Source organism: Corythoichthys intestinalis, chromosome 11 (assembly GCF_030265065.1).
Source record: "Corythoichthys intestinalis isolate RoL2023-P3 chromosome 11, ASM3026506v1, whole genome shotgun sequence".
Taxonomy (NCBI): domain Eukaryota; kingdom Metazoa; phylum Chordata; class Actinopteri; order Syngnathiformes; family Syngnathidae; genus Corythoichthys; species Corythoichthys intestinalis.
The window spans coordinates 45,860,405-45,874,099 of record NC_080405.1 but is presented as its reverse complement, the minus strand read 5'-3'; the positions used below and the strand labels follow the sequence as shown (position 1 = coordinate 45,874,099).

The following is a 13,695-nucleotide window of genomic DNA, read 5'->3' as shown; positions in this document are numbered from 1 at the left end:
CGCAAGTGAGAATCCAATGAGGAGTCAATACTTCACAGGGAGAAACTCAAATGAAGCGTGCTTGCGTGTCTTATTAGATCACTGGCAGGCACATATGAGAAGTCAGTGAGTTCTTTCCTGGGAGTTTTAATTAGAACAACAGTCACTCGACTTTATCTTTGTTCTGAAGGGGAGGGGGGCTTCCAACATTCCTTTGCAGAAGTAGAGAGGCCCTATTCCACCTGACATTTCTGTTGAATTTCACTCCATAAAGGATCCATACTGATAAAAAATTGAAGACCTGTAAACAATCCCAACAAGATGCATTTCCTTTGTGTAAACCTGCACTCAAGCAAATAATAGTTTTTGTGTCTTTATGAAGAAAACAAGGATTTCGGATTGACAGTCAGAAAGGTGTTTTATTATTATTATTTAACATAACTGTATACAGGTAGTCCCCGGTTTATGAACGAGTTCCGTTCCTGCGCTGGCGATGTGAATCTCGGATCCATGCGGGCTCCAGTAGAGACAATAGTTGCGAGTAGGGTTGTTCCGATCATGTTTTTTTGCTCCCGATCCAATCCCGATCGCTTTAGTTTGAGTATCTGCCGATCCCGATATTTCCCGATCCGATTGCTTTTTTTTGTTCCCAATTCAATTCCAATCATTCCCGATAATTTTTCCCGATCATATACATTTTGGCAATGCATTAAGAAAAAAATGAATAAAACTCGGACGAATATATACATTCAACATAGAGTACATAAGTACTGTATTTGTTTATTATGACAATAAATCCTCGAGATGGCATTTACATTATTAACATTCTTTCTGTGAGAGGGATCCACGGGTAGAAAGACTTGTGACTTTGTATATTGTGACTAAATATTGCCATCTAGTGTATTTGTTGAGCTTTCAGTAAATGATACACAATGCGTGAGTGGGTCGTGCAGCGCATGCGTTAATTACTTAACGTGATTAATTTTAAAATATTAATTTCCGCCGTTAACGCAATAAATTTGATAGCCCTACTTTAAGCCAAAATTACTCTGGATGAGTGTAAGACATTTTGTCTGTAACGTTAAATACTATTAGAAAAAGATTTAAATAAAAAAAAAATGTATATATATATATATATATATATATATATATATATATAAAATAAAAAAAAGGCATGTCCAATATTTTTTTGCCAATTCCGATACTTTGAAAATGACGTGATCGAACCCCCGATCGATCGGGACATCTTTAATAAACATATTTAAATTTTGAAGAAGTTTTGGTTTTCAGAGATTTCACTCCATCAGATCTTGTTGGATCTCCTTTTACAACTAGAGGTCAATTATATTCATACAATACATCAAGCAGAAAGTGCTGTACATAGTTAAAACACACATTATAAAGATTAGTGATTAAGTCCTAAATTGTGCAAGTACCTAATGTTTTGGCCTGAGTTCCTTAGTTCCTCAGTAAGTCAGGCCCTCCAAATGGACAAAATAACAAGCCCAAAAATCTCTGCCAGGGAAGCTCAGGAGGAATTTAAATGAATTAACAACAACTGTTTAAAAAAAAAAAAAAAAAAAAGTCTTCTTCCCGCTTTGTTTACATTCGCTGGGGATTGCACTCTGCTGCCCCCTGTCGAAAGAGGCCCTAATTTATTGGCATAACATCTACAAACCACAGTTTACTCAAATAAATAATGACGATGATAATAGCTATGTTTTTCCATCACTTACTCTCACAATAATAAATGTAATGTTTATTTGATACGTCATATATATTCTAATGTTGGGACCAAAAAAAAAACTTGTATGTGCACTACACTGTCAATAAAAGCTTTCGATTCCCACCGTGTCATTGATATTTACTGTGTTGCTTTAACTGAGTTCCAGTTCGGCTCATAAAAATAGCTCTCGTTTGTGAGCGTGTGGAGATGAGAAGAAACCGTCGTGATGCAAAACGTGGTTCCGAGCAAGCCACGCCCACCTCCTCCCCGCTCATAAAGCTCAGTGCGAGCAGTGGGAGCTCAGATGAGACCACCACACTGGAGATACACTATACCGTCCGGGAGGATTTTATTCTCATTTCCCGGCCAACATGGATTTTCTCAATCACAACTACTTGAGCGCCAGGGGCCCCTACGACTACACGTTTAATTTCTGGAACGACTACCTAGGTTTGACCACGCTGGTCACCAAGAATCCCAGACTTAGCATGCCCCACATGAGCCCCAACTCCATCACCGAGTCCCTGAAGGCCACGCTGGGTCTTGACGACGCGCCCGAGTGCGCCTGCGCTTGCGAGGGGGGCGCGTTGGAGAGCAGCGGCTGCTGCTGCTGCTTCGGCTGCCCGCCCGGCACGCCCCCACCGCCTGGCTGCGTGGCCGAGCTCAAGGAGCGCTTCTCCATCCTCAGCCCTTTCCAGAGCCAGGTTCCTGAACGGGAGACGCACGGCTGCTTCCCTGGATTTGACCGCATGAGGGCCCGCGGCAAGCCTGCGTCCGCAAGAGCCAAGCTGGAGCCCAAAATCTGCGTCTTCTGCCGGAACAACGGCGCCCCCGAGGAAGTGTACGGTTCGCACGTCCTGAAGACTCCCGACGGCCGGGTGGTGTGCCCTATCTTGCGGGCGTACACCTGCCCGCTGTGCAGCGCCAATGGGGACAACGCGCACACCATTAAATACTGCCCGCTGTCCAAGGAGCAGCCCCCGCAGAGGCCACTAAAGGGCGGCCGGGCTGTGGGGGGTAAGCGGGTGAAAATATTCTAGAAATATCATCATCAAAATAATAACAATATAGAGAAAATGACTTTCAAGTACGATGAGGAATTGCACTGACAACGATTTGCAGATGCCTGTTGCTTTTATGTTGACTTTTATCCCATACACATGTTGACTATTCGTGCAGGGGTGTCCAGAAGATTCATCATATTTAGACCAATTCAGTGGAGGCCGAAATATCCTATAAGCGGTTATATACTTTCTACTAAAAAGTGAAAAAAATAACTTTAAGTTTTGTCTTAGAGGTCACAAAGCAAATATACATTATATTCCTTTAAAAAAAAAAGAAAAAAACATATTAGTGTGGTTCTTAATTTCATTTGTCTATTTTCGTGCTTAGACAATGTCATTTTTTATTTTTGTGTTAATTCTAATCCTTACAGATTTTCTTATTTTTCTAAGTATTTTCTATACTTTTTTTTTTTCTTTATGGGTGGCACTAAATCTTAATTTTTATTCTTAGACCGTTTTCATTCATGTACTAATTCATTTTGGAGTGAGCTCCTAACCTATTTTGTAAAGCTATTTTTTAACCATGTACAATTCTCTCTCTTTTTCTCTCTCTCATTATATTTTTATTACATTTCCTTACAATAAGTTGATATAAAACAAATCTCTGCCCGCAAAATAGCTCCCCCTACCGCACTTTGGACACCCTCTCAATGTACCTATATCTATTTTTCTAGTTACTTTATCTACTCATAGACTTTGTACATTAATTTGGTGTTTTCTTTCCTTTTTAGCTACTGGCAAGATAATGTACGTGTATATAAATACTGTACACGAATGTACAGAAATCATACAGCAAGATGGACAAAAAAAATGAGTATTTTGGTCAGTGGGAACTTGAATGTCATGTTTCTATACTGAGTATTTTTGTATAACTGGCAGCAAAGCTGACCTATTTTGTTGTTGTCGTTTAGAAAACCAAAGTTTTGTTGGCCATTAAAAACCCTCCTGTTATGTTGCGGGTCAAATTGATCCAGATGAAACTTGATTAATGTTTAATTTTACATGTTTGCAATGAGATGGTATAGTATCAGAGTCATTAAAAAATGTCGTTTTTCCTCTTTTCGGCACATTGGGTTCATGACGTCATTGGTTGCCATTGACAGCGATGAATGTCCAATCTGTGGAAACTGTAAATTTGAATGAGTTTACCACTAGTAGATGTCCAATCCATTTCAAGGTGGTAAGAATATTCGTTCATTCGCTGCCAACTCTCCATTTTCAAATGGATTGGACATCTAGAGCCGTCAGTGGCAGCTAATGATTTAACCACAGCCCTCGGTCAAATGTATTCATCTTCTCAGATTGATGAAAAAATGTCAATTTTGGACATACCCGGGTCAAACTGACCCATACCAAAAGGTGTTGTTGACTTCAGCGTCATGTATTTGTAACAAAATAGTCAGTCACGGAGTTATTAATGACAATGACAATGTCTATTGGGCTTTTCTTCTCCTGTTTTAAAGAGTATTTTATTATAACCTCCTCCTTCCCCACTTGGTCAAACTGACCTATATGAAATTTCTTATGTTATCATGTTAACTGCTAGCTAAGCTCATAAATTTGCAATCAAATTGTTTGTTAATTGAGTTAAGCAATGTTTTTTAGATTGTTAACCGTGACCTGGGTCAACATGACCCAAATTAAGCCTCTTGAAGGAAACAGTTCATTTCACATATTTGCAACAAATTTGTTATAGAGTTAATGCTGTTTATTAGGATTTCTTTTTATTCCTGAATCTGAACAGCCAAAATAACATTCATCTATTTCCATTGAAATGCTTCACAATGACAATGTTCATTTGTATGTTTTTGACAGTTTTGGCTCATTCAATGAAACACAGTCGGGTCAAATTGACCCAAAGATATTTTAGCTGTTCTCGAGAAAACGAAGGTAACAGGAGGGTTTAACAAAAGAATGTGTCCAGTCAGGAATCGTTTGATCCCACAAAGTTGAGAGTGAATCCACAAAGGCGGGCTACAATGCGGCCTCTGTTTAAGGGAGCTGCTGTTCATTTCCTCCCAGGAATGTTTTTCTGCCCCAACTTTTTTTTTTTTCCCTCTTCAAGCCAAACGCCTTCATTTTTGTTTACAATGCCAAATAAGGGCGTCGACACACTGGATTTAACGCTTCTTCCCACTCGGAGACAAGCAAATGAATGTCTACCACACGCCCGTTTTACTGAGGAATTCCCAAATAACACGAGTCGTCATGCAAAACTGTTACGAATGTATGCAGGACTGCGATTGTCTTGACAGTTTACCAAAGGAATCAACTGGCTGGCATATGTGTTTGTGTGTGTGCGTGCTTGTGTGTGATGTCACTATTTAAACAAAAAGTGACCACAAGAGGGCGCTACCTCAACCTGATTTTTGTACTTTAAAGGAAAAAAAAACAAGTATAAGGCAGTTTATTGATAGAGTGCCATTTATAATGAGGGTTTTTGATAGTATTTTGGATCTTTGTATAACATAATTGTATTTCTGTTGCATTTAACACAATTTGGGGGGAGGGAAAGCATTACCAAGCACGTTGTTGTGTAAATACTAATGACCATGAGTGTACTTTTTAGGCAAATATACTTTGTTGTTGTTGTTGATGTTGTTTGGATCAAATGAAGACGCGATGACGATGATGATGAAAACACTGTTGTTATTTATATTTGACTACAATTTGTCTGGGCTGTATGCTGCTGTGCAGAATAACAAACATATGAACTCACTAGAGAAATAATAAACTCTTATGGAATATTTGTCTTTTTACTTGGTCTCTGCTGAAATTCTACTAATTTTGATGTATCATGATAGTCTGAAATTTACAGTTGGTAAGTTGATGGGACTGAATCGCGTTCATGGCTACTTTAAAAGCAGGTATCGCCCCCTACTGGCCTGGAATGCAAAGGACCAGAAAACTCATATCCTTCTAGCAATGTTGAAACGTTTCACAAAAAATTAAAGCTAAACATTAACCTTTTGAAATAAGAATAATCCTTCTCATCAATGTCAATATGTCAGTTTTAATGCAAAGTACAACTTAATCTGATCTCTACATTCATTTTTCGACATAAAAAGAAAAAGGTTAATCAGGGCATTTTTTGAAAACGCAAAAAAACTGTCATTTTTGTAATTCATTTGTGCGATGTAGAAGCAGAAATGTTCCATTTTTTGGTGCAAAATTTAATTCCTAATGACTGAAAAAATCATTTTAAAAAACTGGACTAAGAACAGACAAAATAGTTGAAATACGCGATACTGTAAAACATATCTACGAAAGAAAAACAATCAAATGAAAGAGTTCAGTTGCAAAGAAACCAAAGTGATTTGTGACCAGATGTCGTGAGGTTTGATCTCACCGTCTAGTGGCCGCGCCCCTAAATTCACTCATCTGTAATTTTTGTAACGATATGTATCTTTAAAAAACCCTAACAACTTTACAAGTCAAAACACTTATAGACAAGTTTCCTGTGCGAAACATGAGCCGTGCCATCTTTGACCATTTCTGCTCCGAACTTCCGGTTTTGACAGAACAACATGAAGTGCGGTTGAAGTAAGCAGTGTGTTGACAAAGTTAAAACTGCAAAATCAAACTAGAGGAACCCACAGAATCTCTAAAAATGGATTCAACACGACGAGATGAGACTTCGAGACTTTTTGTGCTGTGCGTGAACTCCTGGAAGCGTCTATATATATGGTTGGAAGTGGAATGTTTTGATCAGCAACCGGCTAGTAGCTACAATGCGCCAGTGTGGATCTAATTCGCCATACACCTTAAAACAAAACCAGGAGCAGACAATAAGTTATGGATGTGCTTTAAACCTAAGGATTCACCTAAAAGATTGTATGTTTGTTGTTATCACTTCTTTGATCATTCATGGACAAAATTATAACCTGTGCAGCCTGTGTTAACGTGAGGTGTAGATTGATACGCCGGCCACTTGAGTAACCAAAATGAGGCGAAATTGCAAATAATATTACAGTTGCCGAATGCAGAAGGGCTGACATGGATTTTGTTGTTACAGGGAAATACTCAAGGTATGTACATATAAACACAAATAGTATATCATTCTTTTTTATTGCAGATATTGATCACAAACTTTTAGATAACATGATTCCATTTCTTGTTTTATTCAAAACGATTGGTGCTTGTGCAAAACGGGTCTATAAATCACAAGTTATAAAATTATTAGAAAAATATTAACGAAGGTGGAGCATAAGTCGAGCCTTCCATCATCAAAGTAGAATGCACGTAGTCTTGATATACAGTGCCTTGCAAAAGTATTCGGCCCCCTTGAATCTTGCAACCTTTCGCCACATTTCAGGCTTCAATCATTAAGATATGAAATTGAATTTTTTTGTCAAGAATCAACAACAAGTGGCACACAATCGTGAAGTGGAACAACATTTATTGGATAATTTAAACTTTTTTAACAAATAAAAAACTGAAAAGTGGGGCGTGCAATATTATTCGGCCCCTTTACTTTCAGTGCAGCAAACTCACTCCAGAAGTTCAGTGAGGATCTCTGAATGATCCAATGTTGTCCTAAATGACCGATGATGATAAATAGAATACACCTGTGTGTAATCAAGTCTCCGTATAAATGCACCTGCTCTGTGACAGTCTCAGGGTTCTGTTTAAAGTGCAGAGAGCATTATGAAAACCAAGGAACACACCAGGCAGGTCCGAGATACTGCTGTGGAGAAGTTTAAAGCCGGATTTGGATACAAAAAGATTTCCCAAGCTTTAAACATCTCAAGGAGCACTGTGCAAGCCATCATATTGAAATGGAAGGAGCATCAGACCACTGCAAATCTACCAAGACCCGGCCGTCCTTCCAAACTTTCTTCTCAAACAAGGAGAAAACTGATCAGAGATGCAGCCAAGAGGCCCATGATCACTCTGGATGAACTGCAGAGATCTACAGCTATTGTCCATAGGACAACAATCAGTCGTACACTGCACAAATCTGGCCTTTATGGAAGAGTGGCAAGAAGAAAGCCATTTCTCAAAGATATCCATAAAAAGTCTCGTTTAAAGTTTGCCACAAGCCACCTGGGAGACACACCAAACATGTGGAAGAAGGTGCTCTGGTCAGATGAAACCAAAATTGAACTTTTTGGCCACAATGCAAAACAATATGTTTGGCATAAAAGCAACACAGCTCATCACCCTGAACACACCATCCCCACTGTCAAACATGGTGGTGGCAGCATCATGGTTTGGGCCTGCTTTTCTTCAGCGGGGACAGGGAAGATGGTTAAAATTGACGGGAAGATGGATGCAGCCAAATACAGGAACATTCTGGAAGAAAACTTGTTGGTATCTGCACAAGACCTGAGACTGGGACGGAGATTTATCTTCCAATAGGACAATGAGCCAAAAGATAAAGCCAAATCTACAATGGAATGGTTCAAAAATAAACGTATCCAGGTGTTAGAATGGCCAAGTCAAAGTCCAGACCTGAATCCAATCGAGAATCTGTGGAAAGAGCTGAAGACTGCTGTTCACAAACACTCTCCATCCAACCTCACTGAGCTCGAGCTGTTTTGCAAAGAAGAATGGGCAAGAATGTCAGTCTCTCGATGTGCAAAACTGATAGAAACATACCCCAAGCGACTTGCAGCTGTAACTGGAGCAAAAGGTGGCGCTACAAAGTATTAACGCAAGGGGGCCGAATAATATTGCACGCCCCACTTTTCAGTTTTTTATTTTTTAAAAAAGTTTAAATTATCCAATAAATTTTCTTCCACTTCACGATTGTGTCCCACTTGTTGTTGATTCTTGACAAAAAATTAAAATTTTATATCTTTATGTTTAAAGCCTGAAATGTGGCGAAAGGTTGCAAGATTCAAGGGGGCCGAATACTTTTGCAAGGCACTGTATGTCCAACGTACTGGCACGTGTTGTTGTGAGGCACATCAAGTTAATTTAGAGAGGCTGAGAGTCCAGGAACTAGTCTACAAATTCCTTGACCGGGAATCGAACCCGGGCCGCGGCGGTGAGAGCGCCGAATCCTAGCCACTAGTTGTCCCCCCTTGACTAACAGCATTTTCTACCTGTAAACAAACGAACAAAAACTTGTAACGCTTGCATTTATGCATTTTAGGGCTGCAGCTATCTAATATTTTAGTAGTCGATTAATCGATGGACTAGTTAGTTCGATTAACTGAGTAATCGGATAAGGAACATGGACATTTAAAATACCTGAGCTGAACCTCAAACGGTATTTTTTTTTTTTTTTTAAATGAGGATCTATGTACAACAAAAGAACAATTGGCCAACTTACACAGAAAAAGCCCGCTAGCTTAAATGCTATTCATCCATCCATCCATCCATTATCTTCCGCTTGTTCCGGGGTCGGGTCGCGGGGGCAGCAGCTTTAACAGGGAAGCCCAGACTTCCCGCTCCCCAGCCACTTCAACCAGCTCCTCCGGCGGGATCCCAAGGCGTTCCCAGGCCAGCCGAGAGACATAGTCTCTCCAGCGTGTCCTGGGTCGTCCCCGGGGCCTCCCGCCGGTGGGACATGCCCGGAACACCTCTCCAGGGAGGCGTCCGGGAGGCATCCGAACCAGATGCCCGAGCCACCTCAGCTGGCTCCTCTCTACGCGGAGGAGTAGCGGCTCGACGCCGAGTCCCTCCCGGATGACCGAGCTTCTCACCCTATCTCTAAGGGAGAGCCCGGACACTCTGCGGAGGAAACTCATTTCGGCCGCTTGTATCCGGGATCTTGTTCTTTCGGTCACGACCCAAAGCTCGTGACCATAGGTGAGGGTAGGAACGTAGATCGACTGGTAAATCGAGAGCTTTGCCTTTCGGCTCAGCTCCTTCTTCACCACTACGGACCGGTGCAGAGTCCGCATTACTGCAGACGCCGCACCGATTCGCCTGTCGATCTCCCGCTCCCTCCTACCGTCACTCGTGAACAAGACCCCAAGATACTTGAACTCCTCCACTTGGGGCAGGATCTCATCCCCGACTCGGAGAGGGCACTCCACCCTTTTCCGACTGAGGACCATGGTCTCGGATTTGGAGGTGCTGATCTTCATCCCAACCGCTTCACACTCAGCTGCGAACCGCTCCAGTGAGAGTTGGAGGTCACGACTTGATGAAGCCAACAGCACTAAATCATCTGCAAAAAGCAGAGATTCAATACTGAGGTCACCAAACCGGACCCCCTCAACGCTTCGGCTGCGCCTAGAAATTCTGTCCATAAAAATTATGAACAAAATCGGTGACAAAGGGCAGCCTTGGCGGAGTCCAACCCTCACTGGGAACGAATTCGACTTACTGCCGGCAATGCGGACCAAACTCTGACACCGGTCGTACAGGGACCGAACAACCTTTACCAAGGGGCTCGGTACCCCGTACTCCCGGAGCACCCCCCACAGGACTCCCCGAGGCACACGGTCAAACGCCTTCTCCAGATCCACAAAACACATGTAGACTGGTTGGGCGAACTCCCATGCACCCTCGAGGACCCTGCCGAGGGTGTAGAGCTGGTCCACTGTTCCACGGCCGGGACGAAAACCACACTGCTCCTCCTGAATCCGAGATTCGACTTCTCGGCGGACTCTCCTCTCCAGCACCCCTGAATAGACTTTACCAGGGAGGCTGAGGAGTGTGATCCCTCTATAATTGGAACACACCCTCCGGTCCCCCTTCTTAAAAAGGGGGACCACCACCCCGGTCTGCCAATCCAGAGGCACTGTCCCCGATGTCCACGCGATGTTGTAGAGACGTGTCAGCCACGACACCCCCACAACATCCAGAGCCTTCAGGAACTCCGGGCGGATCTCATCTACCCCCGGAGCCTTGCCATCGAGGAGCTTTCCAACTGCCTCGGTGACTTCAACCCCAGAGATCGAAGAGCCCACCACGGAGTCCCCAGACTCTGCTTCCTCAAAGGAAGGCGTGTCGGTGGAATTGAGGAGGGCCTCGAAGTATTCTCCCCACCGGCTCACGACGTCCCGAGTCGAGGTCAGCAGTACACCATCTTCACTATACACAGTGTTAATGGTGCACTGCTTTCCCCTCCTCAGGCGCCGGATGGTGGACCAGAATTTCCTCGGAGCCGTCCGGAAGTCGTTTTCCATGGCCTCGCCGAACTCCTCCCATGTCCGGGTTTTTGCCTCGGCGACCGCCGAAGCTGCAGTCCGCTTGGCCAGCCGGTACCTGTCAGCTGCCTCCGGAGTCCCACAGGCCAAAAAGGCCCGATAGGACTCCTTCTTCAGCTTGACGGCATCCCTTACCGCTGGTGTCCACCAGCGGGTTCGGGGATTGCCGCCACGACAGGCACCAACCACCTTACGGCCACAGCTCTGATCGGCCGCCTCAACAATGGAGGTGCGGAAAATGGCCCACTCAGACTCAATGTCCCCCACCTCCCCTGGGACAAGGGAGAAGTTCTGCCGGAGGTGGGTGTTGAAACTCTTTCTGACAGGGGATTCTGCCAGACGTTCCCAGCAGACCCTTACAATACGTTTGGGCCTGCCAGGTCTGGCCAGCATCTTCCCCCGCCATCGGAGCCAACACACCACCAGGTGGTGATCAGTTGACAGCTCCGCCCCTCTCTTCACCCGAGTGTCCAAAACATGCGGCCGCAAGTCCGATGACACGATTACGAAGTCGATCATCGAACTGCGGCCTAGGGTGTCCTGGTGCCAAGTGCACATATGGACACCCCTATGTTTGAACATGGTGTTCGTTATAGACAAACCGTGACGAGCACAGAAGTCCAATAACAGAACACCACTCGGGTTCTGATCGGGGGGGCCGTTCCTCCCAATCACGCCCCTCCAGGTCTCACTGTCATTGCCCACGTGAGCGTTGAAGTCCCCCAGTAGAACGAGGGAGTCCCCAGAGGGGGCGCTCTCTAGCACACCCTCCAAGGACTCCAAAAAGGGTGGGTATTCTGAACTGCTGTTCGGTGCATAAGCGCAAACAAGTGTTAGAACCCGTCCCCCCACCCGAAGGCGGAGGGAGGCTACCCTCTCGTCTACCGGGGTAAACCCCAACGTACAGGCGCCAAGCCGGGGGGCAATAAGTATGCCCACACCTGCCCGGCGCCTCTCACCATGGGCAACTCCAGAGTGGAAGAGAGTCCAACCCCTCTCGAGAGGATTGGTACCAGAACCCAAGCTGTGTGTGGAGGAGAGTCCGACTATATCTAGTCGGAACTTCTCTGCCTCACACACCAGCTCAGGCTCCTTCCCTGCCAGAGAGGTGACATTCCATGTCCCAAGAGTTAGCTTCAGCAGCTGGGGGTCGGACCGCCAAGGCCCCCGCCTTTGGCTGTGCCCAACTCCCTACGCACCCGACCCCTTTGGCCCCTCCCACAGGTGGTGAGCCCATGGGAATAAATGCTATTCAATGCTATTTTTTTTTTTTTTTTTTTTTTTTTTTTTTTTTTTTTACAATGCTCTTAACAAATGATTCAGACACATATTCCCACAAAAAAAAAACAAAAAAAAAACGGCTAAATATACCAATAAAGGAAATTAAGAATGTATTAAAAAACATTAGCGCAAACAAAAACTTAGCTTACATTGGTCTTAACAGGGAGCAGTTGGATACAGCCATGTGAAAAGAGGCAGACCAGATGGCAGTGTATCCACCCTCATCAATAAAACTAAATGCAAACACTTTCAAAACAAACCATTACAACGCCACTTTAATTAAACGAATACTCAAAGCAACAAAATTGAATTCGAATATTTTTTTTTGAATCGAATACTCGAATTAATCGATTAATCTTTGCAACACTAATGCATTTAGATAGTTGTGCCACCCTACACGTACTGATTAGCAACAGGCTATTAGCAGATAGCATGTGTTGCAGCCACAGCAGTACAGTAGTTGTCGTAAATAATATTAATCATAATTAAAATCGTCATCGTAATAACAATATCAAAGACAACAAGTCGGTTCGTGTTCAAGATTTTAGGTTCGGTATTTTTTGAGCACTGAACACATGAAGATGCAGGGATAGGAAGACCATACCTTAGAAAGCGGCAACATGGCTACATAAACACCCGGTCTTTGTGGTGGCATGGGCTTGGTTCCACATTTACCTTCATGAACATGCTGTCCTCCCATGTTGTGATGATGGCAGATGGATGTGTTATTTCCAAATTATCTTTTTTGAGGGATTTTGATGAGTGATGGCACTCCAGCTCCACTGTTGTTTTGGTTGGTGAAAGTGTAAAACGAAGGTTGCGAGCAAAAATGCGGAAGACAAGCGGAAGTACCTCGGAAACTTGTTTATAGCTTAAATTTAAGTTAAATAAGTTTTTACTCCATCCAAAAATAAAACATTATCATTCTCGTTTAAACAATTATTATGGCAACATTCCGACTTTTGTTATACACATCCCAAAGCAACGCACACCTCCATCTTTGGCTCCTCCATGAAATATGGATGAGGACTAAGTGCGACTGTGATTGGCCTTGGCGAGCCCACAATAGGCTGGCGTTGCAGGCGAGCCCAGTTATTCCCTCCGGGCCGCCGCCTCCATTAGCGCAGCGCACGCTGGGCCTGCATAATCCAGTTATCCCAGCCACTTATGAGATGTGTATCTTTCATGAACGTATAATATGCCTTAGCTGCCTGACTTGAGTGCACCGTTAAGTCTGATGAAAGGCTTGCAGGCTTTTAACACATTCGCTGCCATGGACAGTGATGGACGTTCAATCCATTTTAACTGTAAACCACTGGCAGCCCTACCAATTAAAATAGATTTGACGTCTGTCCCTGTCCATGGCAGGAAATTAGTTAAGTGCATGAAAAAAGAAGTAAATCAGCATTAGTAGTTAATGAAGTGATGCAGTGTTCATTAAGTTGAAAAATGTAGTCAAAACAGCCTTTAAGGAAATGGAGACACTCAAGTTCAAGTAAAAAAAAAAAAAAATCACATCAAGGGAACTGTTTATCTC

At 43.4% G+C, this 13,695-nt stretch overlaps 1 protein-coding gene across 1 annotated transcript; it reads left to right on the top strand.

Moving 5' to 3' along the window:
- The first annotated feature begins 2,023 nt into the window (after positions 1-2,023).
- nanos1 (nanos homolog 1) lies at positions 2,024-5,528 on the top strand. Its single transcript, XM_057850308.1, has one exon. The coding sequence runs from the start codon at positions 2,077-2,079 to the stop codon at positions 2,743-2,745; it is 669 nt and encodes a 222-aa protein (XP_057706291.1). The 5' UTR covers positions 2,024-2,076; the 3' UTR covers positions 2,746-5,528.
- Positions 5,529-13,695: the final 8,167 nt, after the last annotated feature.